Below are 22780 nucleotides of genomic sequence, written 5' to 3' on the forward strand. Positions count from 1 at the left end.
TGGCTCTTTTAGAGTTCTGACTGGTTCTTACTGAGACCCAGAATGGAATCACAGCCCCACCGAAATGGGAGCCACCAGCCTCTGCTGTTGAGCGGGCTTTTACTGAGAAGGAACAGGAGGAGGAGGAGGAGGAGGAAGGCCAAATAGCAGCACATTTCTCGGTCACTTGAGTTTGATCATCAGGTGCTCAGCACAGAAGCAAGGCTGATATACGGGGTGCTCGGTTCAGGGACAGGGGTTCACCTTCAGTGCACACGCAGCTGCCCCATGGCCTGATTTGCCCCCATGCAACTTACAGATCTGTAGGCGGTGAAACGGGGGAAGCGAAAGTGCATGGGCGTGCACCCAAAGGCATTCGCTTTTGTAGCTCTGCCAAAAGTGAGCAGCCAATGCGCGCAGCCCCGAGAGGAAGCGAAAGGAAGGCGAGCCTGGAGGAAGTCGTGGCTGGGCTGTGTTTGCTGGACTTGCTGGGTCAGAAGTGTTCTGGTTCGGATTACGCCCGAAGCTAAAGGAGAGGTCAGTCATTTCTGTATCCCGTTTAAACTTGCTTCCCTTAACTCAAAGGCAAGCAAGTAAGCAGAGGTGTGGACGTTTACGTGTAAGGATGTCCCGCTATTTTGGTGGGGCAGACTAGGGCCCTTTCTACACCTAAGGATTCTCCCTGGTAAATGGAGGGATCTTCCTTGCCTGCTCCCGGGATCCCCTGTGTGTCATTTGGATGCACAGGGATGATCCCAGGATGATCCCAGGGGAAAAGGCAGGTGTAGAAATGGCCTAGGAGCTCCATCAGACAAGTGTTTTATTGTACACTTGTTACTGAGCACTCACAGTCCCTCTCACAACTTCGTCTGCCTCCTGCCCCTTCTTTGCATGACAAAACACACACCCCAGTAAGCCTGACTTAGTTTTAAAGACAGAAGTTGCCGCTCTCTCCTGCTGTGTGCAGGAGAAGCAGCGCAGCCCACTGAACGGGCCACGTTGGAAGTAATAGGGACAGACGCGCGGGCAGCGAAGCGGCATGCGATTTTCCCGTGTGATGACGCTCTAGGACACCGTAAGTACAAACAGGGCTGCAGTTTTAGTTGCTCTCCCAACCTTTCCAGCTGCACCGACTTCTGTATACGTCTCAGCACCTAAACCAGCCGCAGCCCAACCTGGGAGTGATGGGAGTTGCAGTCCAAACAGATCAGGTAGGGGAAGGCGGAGCCAAGGCAATTGTAACATTAGTCTTGTCCAGGCAAACGAGTTCAGCGTGTTTGTTACGTTCATAGTCCACCTTTTATGTTCGTAGTCCACCTTTTCCATGCATACATCCATATCTATTACAGTTATCAGACTGCTGCAGAAGAACAAAACTAGGTGCAAAGGATTTTAGTTGCATGTGCCCGGAGATGAGAACATAAGAAGAGCCCTGGGTCAGACCAAGGGTCCATCTAATCCAGCTCTCAGTTCACATAGTGGCCAACCAGCTGTCAGCCAGGGACCTACTAGCAGAACATGGTGCAGCAGCACCCTCCCACCCATGTTCCCCAGCAACTGGTGTATATAGGCTTACTGCCTCTGATGCTGGAGGTAGCATATAGCCCTCAGGACTAGTAGCCATTGATGACCTCCTCCTCCAGGAATTTATCCAACCCCCGTTTAAAGCCATCCAAATTAAAGCCAACCCCTTTTAACGCCATCCAAAGCCATACTACATCTTGTGGTAGCGAATTTCATAATTTAACAATGCTTGTGTACAGAAGTACTTCCTTTTATCTGTCCGGAATCTGCCACTTCTGCTTGTTTTTTGCTTTCGTTTCCGAACGCAGATTTGTCATGTTGGACAAGATCCATTTTACTTTAAATGAGGAGGAGCCAAAGAAAAAGGGGCGTGGTTAAAGGAGGAACGTTAAGGCCAAATCAGCTTTGCTGAAGGGAACCCACTGATACCCAATTTGCCCCCAAGCATCTGAACCTGGCTTCGCCCCTTTCTATATGACAGCCTATGAAACGAATAGACATTACAACACAAATAACATTCATTCATTTTACATGGGGGACATTTGGGGAGGACCAATGAATTAATAAGTCTGGGGTCTATTTGCTCAAGGTCCTCTGTTGTATCAGGCATTCCTTAACTTCTGAGGTTTACAAAGTCTTCAGGGTGACCCATTTTAGAAATGTTGTTGCAGGGCAACGAAGCAAATTGTCCCCTTTCAAGCAGCCTTCTGAGTTGGTGTCATGATGGCCTTGTTTAAATGCTTCTGGAGTTTGCAGTCGCCTCGCCTGCTCTTTCGTCGAGCCAAGAGCCACCTCGCCTCTCCCATCACCTCACGCTACGAAGCGATAATCCGAGGCGAACAGGAAGTGCCTGAGCATTTCAATTTTGCAAGTGATGTTGTGGACAAGTGGATACAGCTGGAAAAGGTAGGGTTTCTACTGCTTTGGGTTGAAGTCCGTAGCCAGGGCTGGCCAAAGATATTTTGCAGCCTGAGGCAAAGAACAAGATGGCGCCCCCTCCCATTCGATGTACAAAACAGAGTGGCAGATGAACCTGTCCAACACTGACGTTGGGACCACATTCTCCACTACTCCAGAGGACATCAAGCTAACTAACTCGGGGAGTGCAGAGCAGACCTCACGGCATACAGGTTTCTCCTCCCAACACACCTTGCTGCCACTTCCCAGGATCTGCCACCTGAGTTGACCAGTTCACTCTGTCTAATGGCAGGGCCGGTCCTGTCCATAGCTGGTAGAAAATGAGGAGGTTGATCATATTATGTGCACTTTTAGGGGAAGGGTGGTGAACCTTTTTGAGAGTGAGGGCCAGATGCCATTTGGGGGAAGCTCTTGCTAGGGGGTTTTCAGGATTGGGCAGGGCCAAAGTCAAAATGGGATGGGGTCTGAAGGCAATGGAAGAAGGTCGAAAGAGAAGAGAGCCACTCCTGAAGGACATCTGCTTCTCAGTCCTCCTGCCCCCTTGCTTTCCCACTGGTTATTTTACCATTTGTCACAAAATCCCATGCGAAGATGGCTGGGAGGATTATGTGGTTTTTTTTGCCTACCTTCCACCTTCTTTTAACTACTTGAGTTATTTGTAGGGTGGACAGCGACCTCAGAACCCAGCCTTCTGGTGGGTGAATAACCAGAAGGAAGAGGTCAAGTGGAGCTTTGAAGAACTGGGCGTCTTGTCCCGAAAAGCTGCCAACGTGCTCACAGGTCCGTGCGGCTTGCAAAGAGGCGACAGGATCATTACAGTCCTGCCCCGGATTCCGGAGTGGTGGATTCTGATCATGGCTTGTATACGAACAGGTTGGTAAATATTATGGGGTGGGGGGAAACAGCATGACCACCCAATTCTCAAGTTAAACATTTTTAAAAGAAGGGTTGTTGTTTTTTGGTGGTGGTGGGAAGTGTAATACTTTGCCTGAAAGCCCTGAACAGGTATATTAAATCTGGTCACATATACTTAAAGAGGTGTGACAGGCAAAAACAATACCATGAAGACTCAACAGTTTCATCTTAAATGACAATCAATCTTGCGAGAGGTTACTTAACTGGGTGGTTTTCTGCTCAGAATTGCTTTCCCAACTGCATTTTAAACTTTTGTAAACCACCCAGAGAGCTTTGGCTTTGGGGTGGTATATAAATGTAATAAATAATAATTTTATTTATTTATTTATTTTATTACATTTATATATCGCCCCATAGCTGAAGCTTACTGGGCGGTTTGCAAAAGAATAATAATAACAACAACAACAACCAGAAATGGGTTTACTGTGGGGAACGAGATAAGGATCACCCCTTTTGCTCTTCTGCTGCTCAAAAATGCATGCTCTAGAGGTGCATTAAACCACTCTAAACCTTGCCTGTTTTCTCAGTGGCCGCAAGAACTATCACAGATTTAATAACATCCTTCAACAAGGTCTTTTTCTTTCGACATTCTTGTCCTGCCACGTTTCTCACCTGGGGTGACAAAAGAGATTCCCCTCCCGTCCCTCGCTGTCCTCTCTCTGCATGCTTGAAAGGCGCGCCGGCAATCCATACGTGAGGAATAGGATTGTTCCCTGATTTATTGTTTTGCTTCAATTACAGGGTCCGTTTCTGCGGGTGCAGAGCCCTGGAGCTTTTCATTTAAAGGAAAAACTGGCCAGGGTTTTCTCACCTGTATCTGAGCATAACGTGTAGGTTGTCACTGAATCCACGTTCAGTTAAGATAAGCTGCCCCTAAAAAGAATTGTGCTGATGTAAATTGATTGATGATCCCCTCCATTTATTTATTTATTTTGACTTCCTGCACACAGGATGTTATCGCCTGCTGTCACTGTGGTGTGGTGCAAGCAAAGCGCTAAGTTCTCCAAGGAAGAGCGTGCAAACATCACTCCCAAGTGGTTAAAAGGAGTAGGGGAAGGTCCGTCTCCTCCAATGAAAAGATTTGGCAGCAAACAAAAATTCTCCAGGAACAACACAGTTGTGTGGCAGTTAAAGGAACATGAAAGCCAGTGTGGTGTATGGCTAGAGTGTCGGACTGGGAGTCAGGAGATCTGGGTTCTAGTCCCCTCTCAGCCATGGAAGCTCACCGGGTGATTTTGGGCCAGTCGCAGACTCTCAGCCCAACCGACCTCACAGGATTGTTGTGAGGATAAAATGGAGAGGAGGATGCTGCCTTGGGTTCCTTGGAGGAGTAAAGGCGGGATATAAATGTAATAAATAAATAATACAATATCATTTTAAAAGGAATTACTCTTTTAAAAAGATAAGGGAGAAAGAGCTGTGCCTGCTATGAAAAGTAGGTGTTCTTCTCTTTCGTTCTCCTTCTAGACTGGATCCATAGCTCTACATCTTCAGATCAATATTTTATTGCATTTAACTCGCAGCCGCCCCATTTTTATTTGTTACATTTATGCCCTGCCTTTCCTCCAAGGAGCGCAAGATGGTGTGTGCATGATCCTCCTCCTCATTTATCCTCATAACAACCCTGTGAGGTAGTTTAAGCTGACAGTGACTGGTCCAAAGCCACCCAGTGAACATCACAGCCCAGTGGGGACTAGAACCCGGTTCTCCTCAGCTCGAGTCCAACACTATAACCGCTACTCCGCATGAGCTGTCGTGGTTCCCCCACCCATCCATTTTATCCTCACAACAACCCTGTAAGGTAGGATAGTCTGGGAAAGAATGCTTGACTGCAGGTCACCCAATGAGGATTCAAGCCCGGGTTTCCCTAATCCAACATTCTAACTTCTACACCATCTTAGAGGGAGGAAACAATTCATGCAGCCTTCCTAGAATGGTGACACCAGATGAGATTCTCCACTCACTTCATTTCCTCCTTCTTTTCCAGGCATTGTTTTTATCCCTGGTATATCCCAGCTAACAGCGAAAGACATTTCCTATAGACTCCGGGCTTCCAAAGCCAAATGCATTGTTGTCAGTGAAGCTTCAGCTCCCGCAGTGGAGTCCATTGTGTCGGAATGCGAGTTTCTGCAGAACAAGATAATTGTGTCCGAGAGCAGCAGAGACGGCTGGCTGAACTTCAAGGAGCTACTCCAGTATGTCATCCAATAAGTGCTGTGCCAAAAATGCTCCCACCATTTCCCCCACCATTCTCATCCAATTTAATATAAAAAGAAATTGCTTTCGGAAAGAAATTCAAGGGTGAAGAAATTCTCAGGGCGTGGTTTTGAGGGCTTGTGTTTCCCTTACATTGGAGGTAGACAAGCAGTGGGCCTAAGTGTCCTGTGTTTCATCTACAATTATCTCTCCGGCAACCTGCAGCCTCCTTGGCTTCCCACACTTCGGTGTGGGAAGCCCAGGAGAAGACATCATCATCCCAAAGGGATTTTCAGATCAGGAAGTTCAGGCAGCCCAGGAGGCCACAGAGCAAGGGAGAGATGTGTGATAGAAAGAAAATGTACGCACAGCAACCACGGCCGCCTCGCAATAATTAGGTGAGCTCAGAAACACCACAGAGATGAATTATAAAACAGCCTGAGGATGAGGCAGAAAAATGGAAGCCTCTTTCATGGGGTAAGATAACTTTGGGGAAATTTTGGCTCAGGACTAGCTCCACCTACTTCCCTAGAGCTAGACACAAAACTGCCCCCTTCACATCTGGATTGTGGTGGCTTTGAAGGTAAACGAATCCATCCCCCTGCTCAACACAGGATCTGCAATTTGGGATGTATCTACAACATCCCTGACCAACGCCTGTCCAAATTTTTGTACCTCCATCGAAAGAGAACCTATAACCTCCCAGGGCTGTTTGTTCCATTGTTCATTGTTCAACAGTTTTTATTCCCAGGAAGCTTCTCCTAATGTTTAGCTGAAACCTGCAGCCTGTCGTGTTTCTCAGGACGCTCTTACTTTTGATGGGAGGCAAATGACGAGGCTTGCTAAGTAATCCACAAAGCTTTTATTAAGCAACAAATGTCTCTTCTACCCTAATAGAGTCTAACTTCTTGGAAACATCCCCCTAGGCAAAACTATGCAAACTAAGCAAGACAATTGTCCATTCAAGAAGAAGAGGAAGCCACTTCCCAAACACCCATAACTTCAGAGTGCCTGGTGCGGAGGCAGGTTCTGGCATAATCGAACTGACTTTCTCATGCCTTCCTTCCGCCCTGTGTGTTTGAGCTTCTGGCAGACCCTAGCATCAGCTAGCTGGTTGGGACGCTCGCCTCCGGAAGAAAGCTCACTTCCCCTTGAGTGTGTAGGATTTGGCCTGGAGATAAGCACTGAAGAGGGCTGACTCCCAGCTGGGGAATCGCCTGTGAGAACTTCCTCCCCCCACAGTCAGGCTGGCTGGTGTCTGGCGTTGCGCCTTCTACTTCTGAATCTGATTCTGATTGATTACCTGAAACACCTTCTCCTAAAACAGGGGCAGTAGGGTTAGACATGAAACATCCCTGCAAATATTGGGGTGGCTGCTTTCATACGCCTAAACCAGGAGTGGGGATATCTTCCAGCCCAGAAACCCCAGAAGGCTGGATTGGGGCCGGCCCCGGGCCTCAGGGTCCCCAGCCTAAGCCCTAGCTGTAGCAATATGCAATGCATGCCTCACGGAAGGAACCTCAGTGATTGACAGCAATCCACTGGATTTCTGCCAAGGGCCCCTTATTATGAAGGATTCCAGTGACTGGAAAACTGGCCAAGGTGTACTTATTTATTTATTGCATTTTTATACCGCCCAATAACCGAAGCTCTCTGGGCGGTTCACAAAAGTTAAAACCATCAGATACAAATCAAGTATAAAACAAACAACAGTATAGAAACACAATAAAAATAATATATAAAAGCACCACCAGGGTAAAGCCAAGCAGTGATTGTAAGATTTATACAGATTTGAAACACTGATTTGAAATACAGATTTAAAACAGCAAGGTTCAAAGACCACGATGACAAACTGTTAAAATACCGGGAGAATAAGAAGTTTTTCACATGGTGTTGAAAAGAGTATAATGTAGGTGCCAGATAAACCTCTCTAGACAGCTCATTCCACAGCCGGGGTGCCACAGCAGAGAAGGCCCTCCTCCTGGTAGCCACCTGCCTCACTTCCTTTGGCAGGGGCTCATGGAAAAGGGCCCCTGAGGATGATCTTAGGGTCTGGGCAGGTACATATGGGAGGAGGCGTTCCTTCAGATAACCTGTCCCCAAGCTGTTTAGGGCTTTGAATGTTAAAACTAGCACTTTGAATCAGCCCCAGATCTGGGCTGGCAGCTAGTGAAGGTTCCATTTCTGTAATGTACGATCACTGTGAAACGGAAAAAGTGTTGCACGTCAACACCCTACCATGTGCTTGTGTTTCAGAGCAGCGCCTGCGGACCACGTCTGTGTGAAGACCAAGAGCCAAGAGCCCATGGCCATCTACTTTACTAGCGGAACCACCGGAACTCCCAAAATGGTGGAACAATCCCACTGCAGTTATGCCATTGGGCTGACAGCCACCGGCAGGTAACGTCTACTGACTGTTTTCAAACTCTACCACAGCAAACAGTGGTAATCTATGAGTAGAGCTTCCTGTATTAGGGTATATGGGATCAGAGAGGCTCAGGGTGACCTGAAGGCAGGTTGACCAGGAGAATGAAAAGCTCAAGCTGTACAAAGCTGGGTCCATACTGATAAGCTAGAACAAGGATGGACAATTTATATCCCACCAGATGTAATAGGAAAAAAGGAAAGGAACCTCTCGTGCAAGCACTGAGTCATTACTGACTCTTGGAGGGACGCCAGCTTTCGCTGACATTTTCTTGGCAGGCCTTATATAGTGGGGTGGTTTGCTGTTGCCTTCCCCGGCCATTATTACCTTTACCCCAGCTAACTGGGTATTCATTTTACCGACCTCGGAAGGATGGAAAGCTGAGTCGACCTGAGCCGGCTGCCTGAAACCAGCTTCCGCTGGGATCGAACTCAGGCCGTAGGGAGAATTTCAGCTGCAGAAACTGCTGCTTTACCACCCTGTGCCACACGAGGCTCTTGATGTAATAATAATAATAATAATTAATAATAATAATAATAATACCGTATTTCTTCAATTGTAAGACGCCATCGATTGTAAGACGCACACTAATTTCAGTACCACCAACAGAAAAAAAAAACCCTAAGACACACCCACGATTCTAAGACGCACCCCGTTTTTAGAGATGTTTATATGGGGGGAAAAGTGTGTCTTAGAATTGAAGAAATACGGTAATTTATTTCTTACCCGCCTCTCCGATTGGATCGAGGCGGGGAACAACAGCAAGCATACAGGGCCGGCGCTACCATTAGGCCAACGAGGCAGCCGCCTAGGGCACAGACCTCAGAGGGGCGCAGTACTGCCCTTTAAGGGTCACAGTTTTATACAAATTAGTTGTTTTAATGTTGTGTTGCCAATGGCGTAGGTATGCATTATACTGAGTGCCCTTTAGTTCAAAATGATTTCTCTGCCATAATATGCTCTTTTGAATTTGCGAAAGATAATCCAAAAATTGATTATTACTTATTCTTGCAATTTGAAATAAATTTAGCAGTTTCAAGTTTTAATTTTTTCTACAAAACATCTGTCCTTAAAAATTGAAGTTGGCAATTTTGGGTGTGTGTGTGTGTGTGTGTGTGCAAGTAGCTTGCCTTGCCTAGGGTGCAAAATAGTCTGGCACCGGCCCTGTAAAATACATAAAATACTGATTAAAAACATAGTATACACTGTTAAAATCATCCTAAAAATATCCTAAAAGCATATTAAAAGCATCCTAAAATTCCACTGGATAGGCCTGCCGGAAGAGATCAATCTTGATAGCTTTCTTGAATGCTATCAGTCTACAGTTCCCATCTGCCTTCAGCAATAGTTATGCTTGCTCGGACAGATGGGAGTTGCAGGCCAAAACAAATGGAAGGGCACATCCCTGAGCTAGAGTTTAGCAATCAGAGTCAATATCTAAACAGTGAACTGATTATTTGTATTATATATGTCAGATCTTCCATTAAACATGCAGAGATTGGGATGGGAAGGATCAATCCCGACCCTCCCTCCATTCATACTCCGCCAAAGGCCTGAACAGGGCTTTCGGCAGGTATGCAGTAGTTCCCAGCTCATGGAGGGCTGTTTGTGTGAAGCAGTCGCCAGCTATTGAACGAGACATCTTTGCATTCAACTACAGAGTGACATCGTCAACATCATCATCTATTTATTTGTTACCCGCCTCTCCCTTCGGATCACAACATGAATGCATGTTGTGTATGTAACCCTCCGGTATACAACATGAATGCAAACACCATAAAATACATATAATTAAAAATTTAAAAGTAATACGTTATTAAAAGCAGCACATTATTAAAAGGTGTCTTAAAATTCAACTGGGTAGGCCTGCCAGAAGAGATCAGTCTTTACAGCTTTCTTAAATTCCGGAAGACTGTTAAGTTGACGAATCTCTCCCGGCAGGGCATTCCATAATCTGGGAGCGGCAGAAGAAAAGGTTCTCTGGGTAATACCTGTCAGCCTAGTTTTGGCTGGCTGAAGGAAGTTCTTCCCAGAGGACCTGAGTGTACAGGGCGGATTGTACGGGAGAAGGCGATCCCGCAGGTAGCCTGGACCCAAACCATGTAGGGCTTTAAAGGTGATAACCAACACTTTATACTTTGCCCGGAAACTAATTGGCAGCCAGTGAAGAGATTTTAAAACCAGAAGCTATGAATTTCTTGCAGGCAATCAGGTGTGAAGTAGCCATGAAAATGCCTAGGTTTCCTCAGCACTAACCCCGAATCTGAAGCCAAGAGTTTTAACTCTATGATCCAATTCACCCCTATGGACTTTATACTTATTGGCCCACTCCCATTGTGCCCTCTGAATTGGACTTGCAACACCTTTGCTGAGTTATCCTTTAACAAACTTCCCAGGGTCCCGTAGCTGTGACTCAGCAATTGACAACTTCTACGTTCTTTCCCAATGAACCAGACGCTGCATGGATCTGAACCCTTCAGCCATATTCTGGAATACATCAGACACAGGATGGATCAAGACCTCTTGGAGTTGTGTGTTTGCGCCCTGGATGCACGGATCCTGCGTCTTTGTACATCACCTGCCCCAATTTGAGCCTACGGTCGTACTCAATGTAAGAACAGCGGTTCATATGTAAGGTGAAGCTTCCATTTTAAGGGAAGGGGTGAAGCCAGGGCTGGCCCAGCCATTAGATAGAGTAAAGCAGTTGCCTCAGGCGGCAGATGGTGGGAGGCAGCAGAGAAGCTGTATGCCAAGTAGCTCCCTTCAGGTGCAATGGAGGATGCTTTTTCATTGCCAGTATGGAAGAAATGTTCCAGTTGGCTTCTGTACATAGAATGGGAGAGGTCCCCTCCTTGTCCTTTGCCTCAGGCAGCAAGATGTCTTGAGCTGGCCATGGCCATAGCTCAGTGGGAGAGTACTTGCTTTGAGTGTATAAGGCCCCAGGTTTGATCTCTGAGGTCTGCAGGTAGGGCTAGGAAAGAACTCTCTAGACCTTGCAGAACTACTGCCGGGAGTGTAGAACAGGGATGCAAAACCTCTTTCAGCCCACGGGCTGAATTCAACTTCAAAGATGCTCTCGGGGGCCGCCTTCCAGTGGTAGGTGGGGGGCCAAAGTTCATGGCAGGCTCAAGATATTGTGCTTCCTGAGGCAAAGGAGAAGGTGCCCTCTCCATCCCTATTCTACATACAGAATCTAAGCAGACTGGCAGTTGGATCTTGCTTCAATAATGGCAATGAGACAGCATCATCCCTGGGATCTGACAGTGGCAGGGTAGCTTATGGGAGGAACAATGGAAAGGAGGTGGCTGCCACCCCCAGTACCTGCCGCCTGAGACAGCTGCTTCACTTTGCCTAATGGTAGGGCCAGACCTGCTGAAAACAAAACAGGGTGGAACCAAAGGCAAAGTGGGTGGGCAAAAATACCAGCATATTTTATTTTCAAGCTTCCAAAACATTTAAAAGCTTCCAAAAAGTCAATTGAAGACAGCAATTTTGTTTTAGTAGTGGTGGCAGCAGCAGTGGCATTTCCCTGTGTTATTATTAAAAACACCAAATAATATACAATAATACAATCCAAAAACACAAGGGCAGAAGAGCACTAAAATTAATAAAATTGCTACTGAGAGCCAGTGCGGTGTAGTGGTTAGAGTGTTGGACTGGAACTCCAGAGACCTGGGTTCTAGTCCCCTTTCGACCATGAAGCTCACTGGGTGACTTTGGGCCAGTCACTAACCTATCTCACAGGATTGTTATAAAGATAAAATGGAGAGGAGGAGGTTGACCAGGTAAGCCACCTTAGGTTCCTTGCAAGAAGAACAAGGGTGGTATATAAAAGTAATAAATAATAAGTAAAATGAGTATCAGTTGAAGTTGGAACAGGCTCTAAAGGCAGAAGGTCACTAAATATTAAGAACTGGCTGCAATAAAAGGAAGTCTTCAACACATGTATGGAAGCAAACAAGGAAGGAGGCTGGTGGATCCCTGCTGGGAGGGCATTCCAAGGTTTTGGTGCCACTACTGAAAAGGCCCTGATTATATCATACCCTGGACATGGGATGCTTCTGATCATGGAAATTTTAGTCTCCCTCTTCACCCTATATGACTAAACGTTGGTCCCCCATTGTCATAAAAACTTGAAAGACCATTGTTACTTGGGGGAATGAGTGGTGCCTAAGTTCCCCCTTCTCATGTCTAGACTTCTGATTGGCCCTGTTGCTTTTAGTGGCTAGCTATGCTCCCTCTCATTATTTACCAAGAATTAGTTATCTGTCTGAGATGGTACAGAGCAAGAGGGTAAGAGATAAGCCACTGGCAAGATATCAAGTTTAGCCAGAATAGCTGGGATGGAGTTATCTAAGGTGAGTTACTGCCAAACATTCCTGAAGTTGTTGGAGCAGAGCTTCAGGATAGGGGAGGGGTGAATGCGAATTTAATAGTACATATGTGTCCCTGGAATTCTCCCAGTTTAGAACCTCAATGCAGGCTGATCCGGAAAGTGCTGAGTGTTTATGTCTGTTATTGGACATGTCCACCACTTATTATGAAGATATTCTCCATGGCATTAGGGATGTAGACCTTCCTTCTCCTCCTCCTCCTCCTCCTCCTCCTCCTCCTCCTCCTCCTCCTCCTCCTCCTCCTCCTCCTCCTCCTCCTCCTCCTCCTCCTCCTCCTCCTCTTCTTCTTCTTCTTCTTCTTCTTCTTCTTCTTCTTCTTCTTCGCTCTATAGTTGCTGGCTGCAATCATTGCATTGCAGGATTCTGCCTTCATCTCCTGCTTTGTTCATTTGCTTCCGCTTAATAAATTGTTAGCCTTCACCCATCAGTGTGTTCATGGTGTTCTAAATCCTAAAGAGAACTGTTGTCTACTGGCGTGTACCTCAATCCCTATAATTTTACACTTTTCCTTGGCGGATGGTTAATAAATGAAAAGTTCTGTGCAATGTATTCCACCGAGTTGCAATAAATGTCTATGGTCTTAATTTGAACCGCATTAGGTCAGCAGGCAGGGAGGTAAATGCCACATTTCAAAGCCACATGGTGAGACTGCTAACTTGCTAAGACGAGTGTACCTTCATTTCTTCCATCTAGACCCTTGCAAGTTACCCAATCAACGTTTTCTGTACAGCTCCCACTGGATACCGGATGTTGATTCAACATGATCTCGCCAGGTACTTTCCATTGTGTAACTAAAACTGTGAATAAAAGAAAAGTTGAGGCAGGATGGAATTAATAGGCAGCGAACATTTTATCTGATGATGCTGATGATCACCATTTGTCTCTTCCAAAGGTGAGTTACACACACGAACAGCAAAATCTATAATTAATACAGCGGGCGGGGGGAACCCCTAAGATCTATATAAGCTATAATTATCACAATAATACCAATAAAAATAAACTCCATAAAAGCATAATCTAAAAACAATTCAGTACCAAAAGTACTCAACCACAATTTCCCTTACCATTCCACTGCCCCTGCTTGAATGAACACCACAGAAACAGCCCATAACTCACGTCCAAATGCCTGGGGAAATAAATTCAGTGTGTCTTACATGTATGAAGGGGCATCACCCATAGAACAGGGCAATGGGTCCGAGTCTCTGGCCGTACCCCAGGGCCACACACTCCCCCAAAGCCCTGCCCCCAATGGCCATGCGTTAGGTGTGCATATCTGCAGGGGAAAGACTGCTGGCATAGTGACTGCTGGCTGGGAAGGTGAATGGACAAAGGAATGAAATGGAGTATTATGGAGGAGGGCACAGCTGAACTATTGGAACAACGACTCTGCGCTGCAACATTTTGTTGCAGCTGCCACATTTGGGGTTGCTAATTGATGTCATTTCGTATTTAGCTACAAATTCATGAGTCTGGAGCACTGTGTGACCGGAGGGGAGCCGCTCAACCCGGAAGTGTATGAACAATGGAAGACTCAAACAGGGCTGGATATCCATGAAGGATATGGTCAAACCGAAACAGTATGTTCCTTTATATTTTTGCATGATCGTGTCAAGCAGCATTCCCTTACACACACACACACACACACACTCACGGTGCATATGAACAGAATAGCTTGGTAGATGTCAAGGGAATATTTCCTCCAATAGACATGGGGAAGGTCCATAGCTCAGTGGTTAGAGCCCCAGCCCCAGTTAGGGCTGGGAAAGAATCCTCCCTTGAAATCCTGGAGAGCCACTGCCAGTCAGTGTTGACAGTCCTGGGCTAAATGGACCAGTGTTTGTGTTAGATCAATGTTCTTCACCCAGGGACGAGATCCAATCTGCCCCTAAGCACGACTCCACACTTCAGCGACAGAGGGTTCAAAAGCGCTTTATTGATTAGTAATCAAGATCGGAGTCTCTTCAAAGGCAAGCAGTCAGACAGAGAATAGGGAATTCAGCGCAGCATTTGAAGCTTGAAAGGGGCAGGGCCCAGTAGCAGCATGAGCCAATCAGAACCTAACACTGGGGCATAACGGTCTTCCTAATCTTCACTAAACAACCACTGTAACCTAACCTCTGCTCTACTGTAAGCTAACTTGGACACCGAAGCACTGGAGCCGAGGCTCTCTGTTTTCATTAGATAAGACAGATACAAGGAGACATTCTCGCATACGTGACATTTCGCCTGCTGTATAATGGCTACTTCATAGCTTCCTTTAGAAAATGGAGGCACCTATGCTAACATTTGGATTCAGTATAAGGCAGATTTCCTATGTTCCTCATTTTGGGATGATCTGCACCACGGTCCAATTCTGTCATTATCAGGGGTGAGAGTTTGAAACCGAAGCAAACGGTTAAGATTTAAGGAATTTTATGAACAAAAAATAAATAGGGAACTTAAGAACATAAGAAAATCAGCAGAGCCCTGCTGGATCAGACCCAGGGTCCATCTAGTCTATCACTCCATTCACACAATGGCCAACCAGCTGTTGACCAGCAACCCACAAGCAGGACACAGGTGCAACAGCACCCTCCCACCCATGTTCCCCAGCAACTGGTGTATATAGCCATACTGCCTCTGGCACTGGAGGTAGCACATAGCCATCAGGACTAGGAGCCATTGATAGCCTTCTCCTCCAGGACAGTTGGTGGGCCACTGTGTGAACAGAGTGCTGGACTAGATGCACATTTGGATTGATCCAACATGGCTCTTCCGATGTTCTTTTGTATGGATATTGTAGATCATCTCGAGCGGCCAGTGAGCAAAGGGGCAATTTCTAAATGTTGAATAAACAAGTAGTGATTCCTAGACCAGACCAATGTCCATCTGCTTGCTGTGTTGTTTTTTTGCTCATGCAGCAATAAAAAGGGCACATCCCCTTTCCTGCTCCCCACCCCCACCCCCCAACCCCCCACTAACCTATTCTGATGGAATTCTATTATTCTTTCTCTCTCTTACAGGTAGCGATATGTACTAATAACCAAGGAATGAAAATTAAACCGGGCTCAATGGGGAAGCCATCTCCACCATATGATGTCCAGGTAAAAGGACAAATGTAAATTTAGCTGATTGGTTTCGCTCTGAAGATGAGTGGAAACAGTGTGGAACTCATGTACTTCCTCAAAATTACCTGTTTCTAGTGCAGCGCGCATTATTGCGACGGGGAGGTTGTCTACGGCAGGGGACGTTAGAAGATAGATCAAGATCTATTGGTAAACCACTAGGTGATTTGCAATAGATCAACAAGGGATTCTAACCCCCTTTGTTTTATTTTAAGAATAGCAGCAATGAAATGGTGACTTTCCTCCACCTAATTCAGGCTGTTGAAATGACAAAGCCTTCGGCTAACTGAGCATGAACTGTTGTGTGAAAGGACTGCGAGCTCCGTTCATGTCTGCAACTGAAAACAAATCACTGGGCTCAGCCTGTGCTGAGGTGGTCTGTGTCCTTTAATTCTCCATATATGTTTCTTGCACCTTGTTCTGGTTGGTAGATTGCTAAAAACAACAACACCCAAATCCGACAAGCTTGAAGTCTTTCCACCCCTTGTGTATGGAAGAAAGGCCTGTCTATTTCAAGAGCATATATGCAGTTCCACATTCATTTTCTTCCTTCCACACAACTCAATGGGAACCTTTAAGAACTGACACCACTCCCAACCTTCCTCTGACTAAATATTCTCACTCTGGTCTCCATTTCTTGCTATGACCCTGTAATGGAAGGGAACTCTGAGGTCACATTTTTCTCTATTCCATACAACTCAATGGGGAACTATTAAATACGGGACTAACCCTCACCCGTGCCACCTATATATTCTTACACTGGTTTCCATTTCTTGATATGATCCAAAGAATTCAATGGGGGAAGTATTAAGTACTGAGCCAACTCTCACCTGTGCCACCCCATTTCTCCATCTAAATATTCTCTCTCTGGTTTCTGTATCTTGATAGGATCCCAAACTGTAACAGAATTCTCGGATCAAGTGTATCTATGTTTAATTTTTATTGTTCTTCTTCCAAGAATCTAATTGGAACCACTGCGAACTGAGCCTGCCTCCAAAGTTTAAAATAAAATAAATAAAAAACAACATTGATTTTGATGATACACATGGGAATTTTAAATCAACACTGGCCAGTTGCAACAATATATGCCATTTTTGTTGTGTGTGTATGTGTGTGTGTTTGTTTCTACAGATTGTAGATGATCATGGCAATATTCTGCCTCCAGGGGAAGAAGGCGACATTGCTATCCGAATCAAGCCAAAGCGGCCATTTTGTCTGTTTTTAAAGTACACAGTAAGCATTATTATTGGGTCCATTTTAGAAGGCATGTTCAGAAGGCATGGTTCACTTTCAGAAGGCATGGTTCACTTTCAGAAGGCATGGTTCACTTTTAGAAGGCATGGGTTCACTTTTAGAAGGCATGGTTCACTTTCAGAAGGCATGGGTTCACTTTCAGAAGGCATGGTTCACTTTCAGAAGGCATTGGTTCACTTTCAGAAGGCATGGGTTCACTTTTAGAAGGCATGGGTTCACTTTCAGAAGGCATGGGTTCACTTTTAGAAGGCATGGTTCACTTTTAGAAGGCATGGTTCACTTTTAGAAGGCATGGTTCACTTTTAGAAGGCATGGGTTCACTTTCAGAAGGCATGGGTTCACTTTCAGAAGGCATGGTTCACTTTCAGAAGGCATGGGTTCACTTTCAGAAGGCATGTGTTCACTTTCAGAAGGCATGGTTCACTTTCAGAAGGCATGGTTCACTTTCAGAAGGCATGGGTTCACTTTGCATTAGAACGGGCAATAATACATCAGCTGGCTTTTGCTCAATGGGCACTTGCTATAGTCCACGTTCCTGCAGAGGGCCCATGGTGGAGTCCAAAGCGTTTTAGCTTTGCTCATCCACTGCCTTGCTCTTGCTGTTTCCCTAGACTCCCTGAGCAAGTGAGACAGGAACAATGAAGTGAAGCAGTATCTTCCACTTGTCTTGCCTTCTTCGCTTGGACGATGGTGTAGATTGGGTGAAGATGGGAGAGTACAAGCAAATGGGCATCAGATAGAGAGGAGGAGGTGTTTGCACTCAGATGGGCAGGGCAAAGAGAGACCATCTTGCTTGATCTCACCTCCTGCAAAAAAGAAACCCACAAAGCAAACACTATTTCAAAATAAGAAAATACCCTTGCGTTTTACCTTGAAGCGTTTTATCTTGAAGATAATGAAAGTGGATGGACCTGCAAGCGTCAGTTTAGTGTTGTGGAGTAATGTTTGGAGGGCTTTAAAAGGTGCTTGGAGAAATTCCTGGAGGAGAAGGCCGTCAATGGCTACTAATCATGATGGCTAAGTGCAACCGCCCGTATCAGAGGCAGTAAGCCTAAAAACACCAGTTGCTGGGGAACATGGGTGGGAGGGTGCTGTTGCACCATGTCCTGCTTGTGGGTCCCTGGTCGACAGCTAGATGGCCACTGGGTGAACAGAGTGCTGGACTAGATGGACCCTTGGTCTGATCCAGAAGGGCTTTTATTTCTTATCAGGATAACCCTGAGAAGACAGCAGCCAGCGAGCGTGGGGATTTTTATGTCACTGGAGACCGAGGGACCAAAGATGAAGAAGGCTACTTCTGGTTCGTCGGAAGGTCGGATGATGTCATTAATTCCGCCGGGTAGGTTGAGGTCAGGGTTGTTGCTTCCTCCTTTGTTTGCTCTGCCTTCAGCCCCCAAAGGCAGGGGGGAATGACCACACTCTCTCCTAGATACCGCATTGGCCCCTTCGAAGTGGAGAGCGCCTTGTTAGAACACCCAGCTGTTGTGGAATCTGCTGTTGTCAGCAGCCCAGATCCCGCCAGAGGAGAGGTAATAATGGTGATCCATTCATTCTACAAATTCCTTTAGAGGCGCCCAGAGACACCACCACATGCATTGTACTCAGCTGGAAAAGAGAAATACTCCTTGAAATATCACATATGGGCAATATCCAGTGGTGTCCTTCTGCTAGTGCAAATGATCTTCTGCTAGCGGACACTCAGTTCTGAACTATGTGCACGGGAAGAATCCAACTGAAGCTAGCTTTGCATAGGTTATTGTGCAACAGCTTGTGCAAGGCATTGTGGAAGCTGATTTGCAAGCCGTTGTTCCACCGGTCGTGCAAGCCATTCCTCAAACCGTTGTGCAAGCACAATGTGCTCCACCAGTGAACTGTGCAATCCGTTGCACAACCGGAAAATTTGGTGGAGGTCTGCTAGCACTATTTGAGATCACAGAATGACACGGTTGGAGAGTCAGTGTGGCGTAGTGGCTAGAGTATTGGACTGAGAGTCGGGAGATCTGGGTTCTAGTCCCCACTCAGCCATGGAAACCCACTTTGTGTCTTTGGGCCTGTCACAGATTCTCAGCCCAACCCACCTCACAGGGTTGTTGTTGTGAGGATAAAAATGGAGGGGAGGAGGATTATGTACACTGCCTTGAGTTCCTTGGAGATATAAATGTAATAATGAATAAATAAATACTGTCCATTATATTGCAAAGACCTGCTTGACCTGGGAAACTCTAAAAGTATTGCAGTGGTATCACCAGGATTGGGGGAACCTCACGTTTTGCAAAAGTACAAACGTCTTTAGGAACTCCATTCAATCCAAGCAGGATGTGGCACACTACAAAAACAGCCTAATGAAGATTGAAGGTTGTGGGGAGAAGAACCTGAAAACCATGGGGATGCAGGGGGTAATGGAATGGATTGTCCTAGAAAGGGATGTGGCTGGCTGGAACTCTTAAAAGGAGTTCTCCCCACTCTAACGTTCTGTTGCCGGCCCTACTGACCTTGGTTAATAATAAAAAGCATGCCAGTACACCAAGGGTGGAATCCAACTCAAATCCTACTTAAAGTAGACCCATTGAAATGAATGGGACTTAAGTTGGATTCTACCCTAAGAACCCAGTTACGTGGAAGCCTACCTTTTTCTCTGTGTCATTCATTGCATATAATTGGCATCCTTTAGGTGGTGAAGGCGTTTGTCATCTTGTCTCCTGCGTTTTTATCACATGATCCAGAAAAATTAACCAAGGAGCTGCAGGATCACGTGAAAAAAGTTACCGCTCCCTACAAGTATCCTAGAAAGGCAAGTATCTTCGTATTTACTGGGAAACTGCAGGATATACCTATGAAGGGTCAAAGTTGTGGCTCATGTCCTATTGGACTGATGGAATATGTGTCCCAAGGTTAGGGCAGCTGATGATGCTGGTATGGGAAGATTCTTCCTACCAATGGTCCTTGATGCTCGTGGATATTCTAGACAATTTTCTATTTTCCTCAACTAGGACCACTTTGGAGTCAAATCACTTTGCACCAATGGTCACCAAGATGGACCATTTTGCCTTCAATTTGTGTTTGGTGTAAAGCAGGAATGGGAACCTCCAGAACAAAGTGGCAAAGCATCTCTGGTGTCCCTGATCGGTGGGGGGAGATGTGGCATAGGCAAAGGGGTAGGGATGTGCACTGGCTTGGTCCTGAATCCTGAATCCAAGTTGAAGTGGGCCGATTCGGCCTGCCTTGACCCAAACCTGTGTTGGGACTGGAATGGGCTGCCGATTCAGCCCGATGGCCCACCCACTTGTGAGACATAGCTGAAGCCAATGCTCATGCTGGCAAGCTGCCCATCCTCCAGAAGAACCGCCATCTTTAAGGAAGATGGTCGTAGATCTACTGTTGCAAACTACAGCAACCAGAAAAGCTTTCTGGGTTTGGTGTCTGTGTGTGGGAAAGCAGTTTTATGGACTCCCAGTTGGCCTCGCACCAGCCGACCAACTTCGGATTCAGAACCGAATCCAAAGTGGGCTGGGGCAGTTTTGAGGCACCCCAAGTCAAATCAGGGCCAATTCAGAAGCTCCGAATTGGCCTCCAAGGCAAATCAGGGAGTACTGTGCACAAAGTGGTGAAGCGTCCCTGACTCAGGCAGCTTCACCTGTGCTACACCTTCTCCATTTAGAAGATGCAGTGCTGGCAAAGTGGCTGTGAAAAACCCGTGTGCCCTGAAATGGATGATGTCAGAGTGTGGCTGCACCCCCTGACATCAGCAGCCTGTCTGTGCCCCCCTGATGTCATCCAGCCATGGAGTGTGTGGTGAGGGGTCATTCACACACACACCCAATCCAGAATATATTCCCCAACCCTGGTCTAAAGCCCTATGAAGAGAGACTGAAAGAACTGGGCATGTTTAGCCTGGAGAAGAGAAGATTGAGGGGAGACATGAGAGCACTCTTCAAATACTTAAAAGGTTGTCACACAGAGGAGGGCCAGGATCTCTTCTCGATCCTCCCAGAGTGCAGGGCACGGAATAATGGGCTCAAGTTAAAGGAAGCCAGATTCCAGCTGGACATCAGAAAAAACTTCCTGACTGTTAGGGCAGTGTGACAATGGAATCAGTTACCTAGGGAGGTGGTGGGCTCTCCCACACTAGAGGCATTCAAGAGGCAGCTGGACAAGCATCTGTCGGGGATGCTTTAGGGTGGATTCCTGCATTGAGCAGGGGGTTGGACTCCATGGCCTTGTAGGCCCCTTCCAACTCTGCTATTCTATGATTCTATGATTCTATGAATCTGCAGCTCTACTTCTGACGTGTCAGAGATATTTACAGAAAAAGCACCTCCTTTTTATTTATTTACTTATTTTTGTTGGCTGCATATAGCATTAACCTGTTAAACTAAACTAAAACTAAACTCTTGTGAGCTAAATTCATGCGACTGAATTGACACAAGGCTGCAAGAGGTATGAGAGTCTCTTTTTGCTTTCCCAATGCAGATCGAGTTTGTCCAAGACCTGCCAAAGACGGCTGCTGGAAAAATTCAGAGGAGCATATTAAGGAATCGGGAATGGGGTAGGGCCTAGATTCAGCTGAACATTTGCAAAGGAATCATCTCCCAGTCATCTTCTGTGATGGATAATTTCCCCCCTTTTGCTCCCTTTCTGAATCTATTGTTTAATTCTAATATCCGAATCTAAGAGATCTGTGGAATCAAGCAAGCAAAACTGTGGTTCCCTCCTGCGGATGCTTCCATAATTCCTCTCATCTGGATTTCCCCCCAATTTTGGTGGTGGTTGAATGACCTTGTTCGCAAAGGGGAAGTGATGCATCTGGAATCCACCATTGTTCAATATTTTTATACTTAACAATAAAATACTAAAGACTACAGTATAAATAAATGTACCATAATTGCAATTTGAAATATAAGCTTCTACCACCTGTATCCCCGACAATAAATTGACCCAATATGCATCAATAAATATTGAAACGTATAATACATGTTTTACTATATTTGATATAGAAAAAAACTATTCTTGCATATGTAGAATAAGTATGGGAAAAATAAAGCATAATCATTTTCATTTTGGTGTCTCCATATGTCAATCATTGATCTAACCTTTAATTTGTTATAAAAGTTTGTGGCAAAATGTGCATAATATTAGACTGACTTCCTACCATATATAATTTAGAATTGAGAATTCCATTCTGGTCACCACCCTATAAAGCCTCTCCTATAAATACATATAACTCTACAAATAATATCCTTTTAACTAAGTTTTTTTTTTTTACTATTTAGTGCTTCATGTTTCCAATGGTCCCACAGACATAAGAAGGCCATGCTGGATCAGACCAAGGGTCCATCTAGTCCAGCACTGTGTTCACACAGTGGCCAACCTGTTGTCAACCAGGGACCCACAAGCAGGACACAGTGCAACAGCACCCTCCCACCTATGTTCCCCAGCAACTGGTGAATATAGCCTTACTGTCTCTGATATTGGAGGTAGCACGTACGTAGCCATCAGGACCAGTAGCCATTGATAGCCTTCTCCTCCAGGATTCTTTTTATCCCGGGATTTCAAGAGGATTTGTGGGAGACATCCTGGTTTTTGACAATGTCATGAAATCAATCTGAAAACTTCCATGAGTAGCCAATCACAAGCATGCAATAAATCACTCATTTAGAGGAGTCCTAAGCCTACATATCCTTTCTGTTGTGCAGTGGTGCTGGGAGGATGGAATTTGAAGCCCATGTGCTTGAAAACTGTGCTTAACCCATTCAGTTATTCCTTCTTTTCAACTGCAACACCATACTACCCAGACCATTTCATCCCCATCAATCATTTCAACTTTCAAAGCACAATGTCTGGGAACAAGACAGCTGGTATAAATCTCAATGTGCTAGAAACACACATGTTTCTCTCCTTCGTCATGTTGCAGTGCCACATTCAGAATAAGAAACTTGAACTCTCATGGCATTCAGCCTTACTGTCATGCCACACACAACCCTCCTCTGTGTTAAGCCATCATAAGTCTGGCAAAGGGGACTAGAAAAAGGCTCCCCCTCCCTGTTTAACTATGGGCTCATCTACACCAAGCA

The 22780-nt window shown here is 45.8% G+C and overlaps 1 protein-coding gene across 1 annotated transcript; it reads left to right on the plus strand.

Moving 5' to 3' along the window:
• The first annotated feature begins 183 nt into the window (after nt 1-183).
• LOC134410315 (acyl-coenzyme A synthetase ACSM5, mitochondrial-like) lies at nt 184-21764 on the plus strand. The gene is made up of 14 exons (XM_063143512.1): nt 184-516; nt 2175-2409; nt 3084-3294; nt 5324-5531; nt 7789-7932; nt 10412-10568; nt 13045-13124; nt 13805-13928; nt 15354-15434; nt 16587-16688; nt 17921-18048; nt 18139-18238; nt 19381-19500; nt 21180-21764. Exons 2-14 carry the CDS (start codon nt 2224-2226, stop codon nt 21264-21266), a joined length of 1728 nt encoding a protein of 575 aa, XP_062999582.1. The 5' UTR covers nt 184-516; nt 2175-2223; the 3' UTR covers nt 21267-21764.
• The last annotated feature ends 1016 nt before the right edge of the window (nt 21765-22780 follow it).

Source organism: Elgaria multicarinata, chromosome 17 (genome assembly GCF_023053635.1).
Source record: "Elgaria multicarinata webbii isolate HBS135686 ecotype San Diego chromosome 17, rElgMul1.1.pri, whole genome shotgun sequence".
NCBI classification, from domain to species: Eukaryota; Metazoa; Chordata; class Lepidosauria; order Squamata; family Anguidae; genus Elgaria; species Elgaria multicarinata.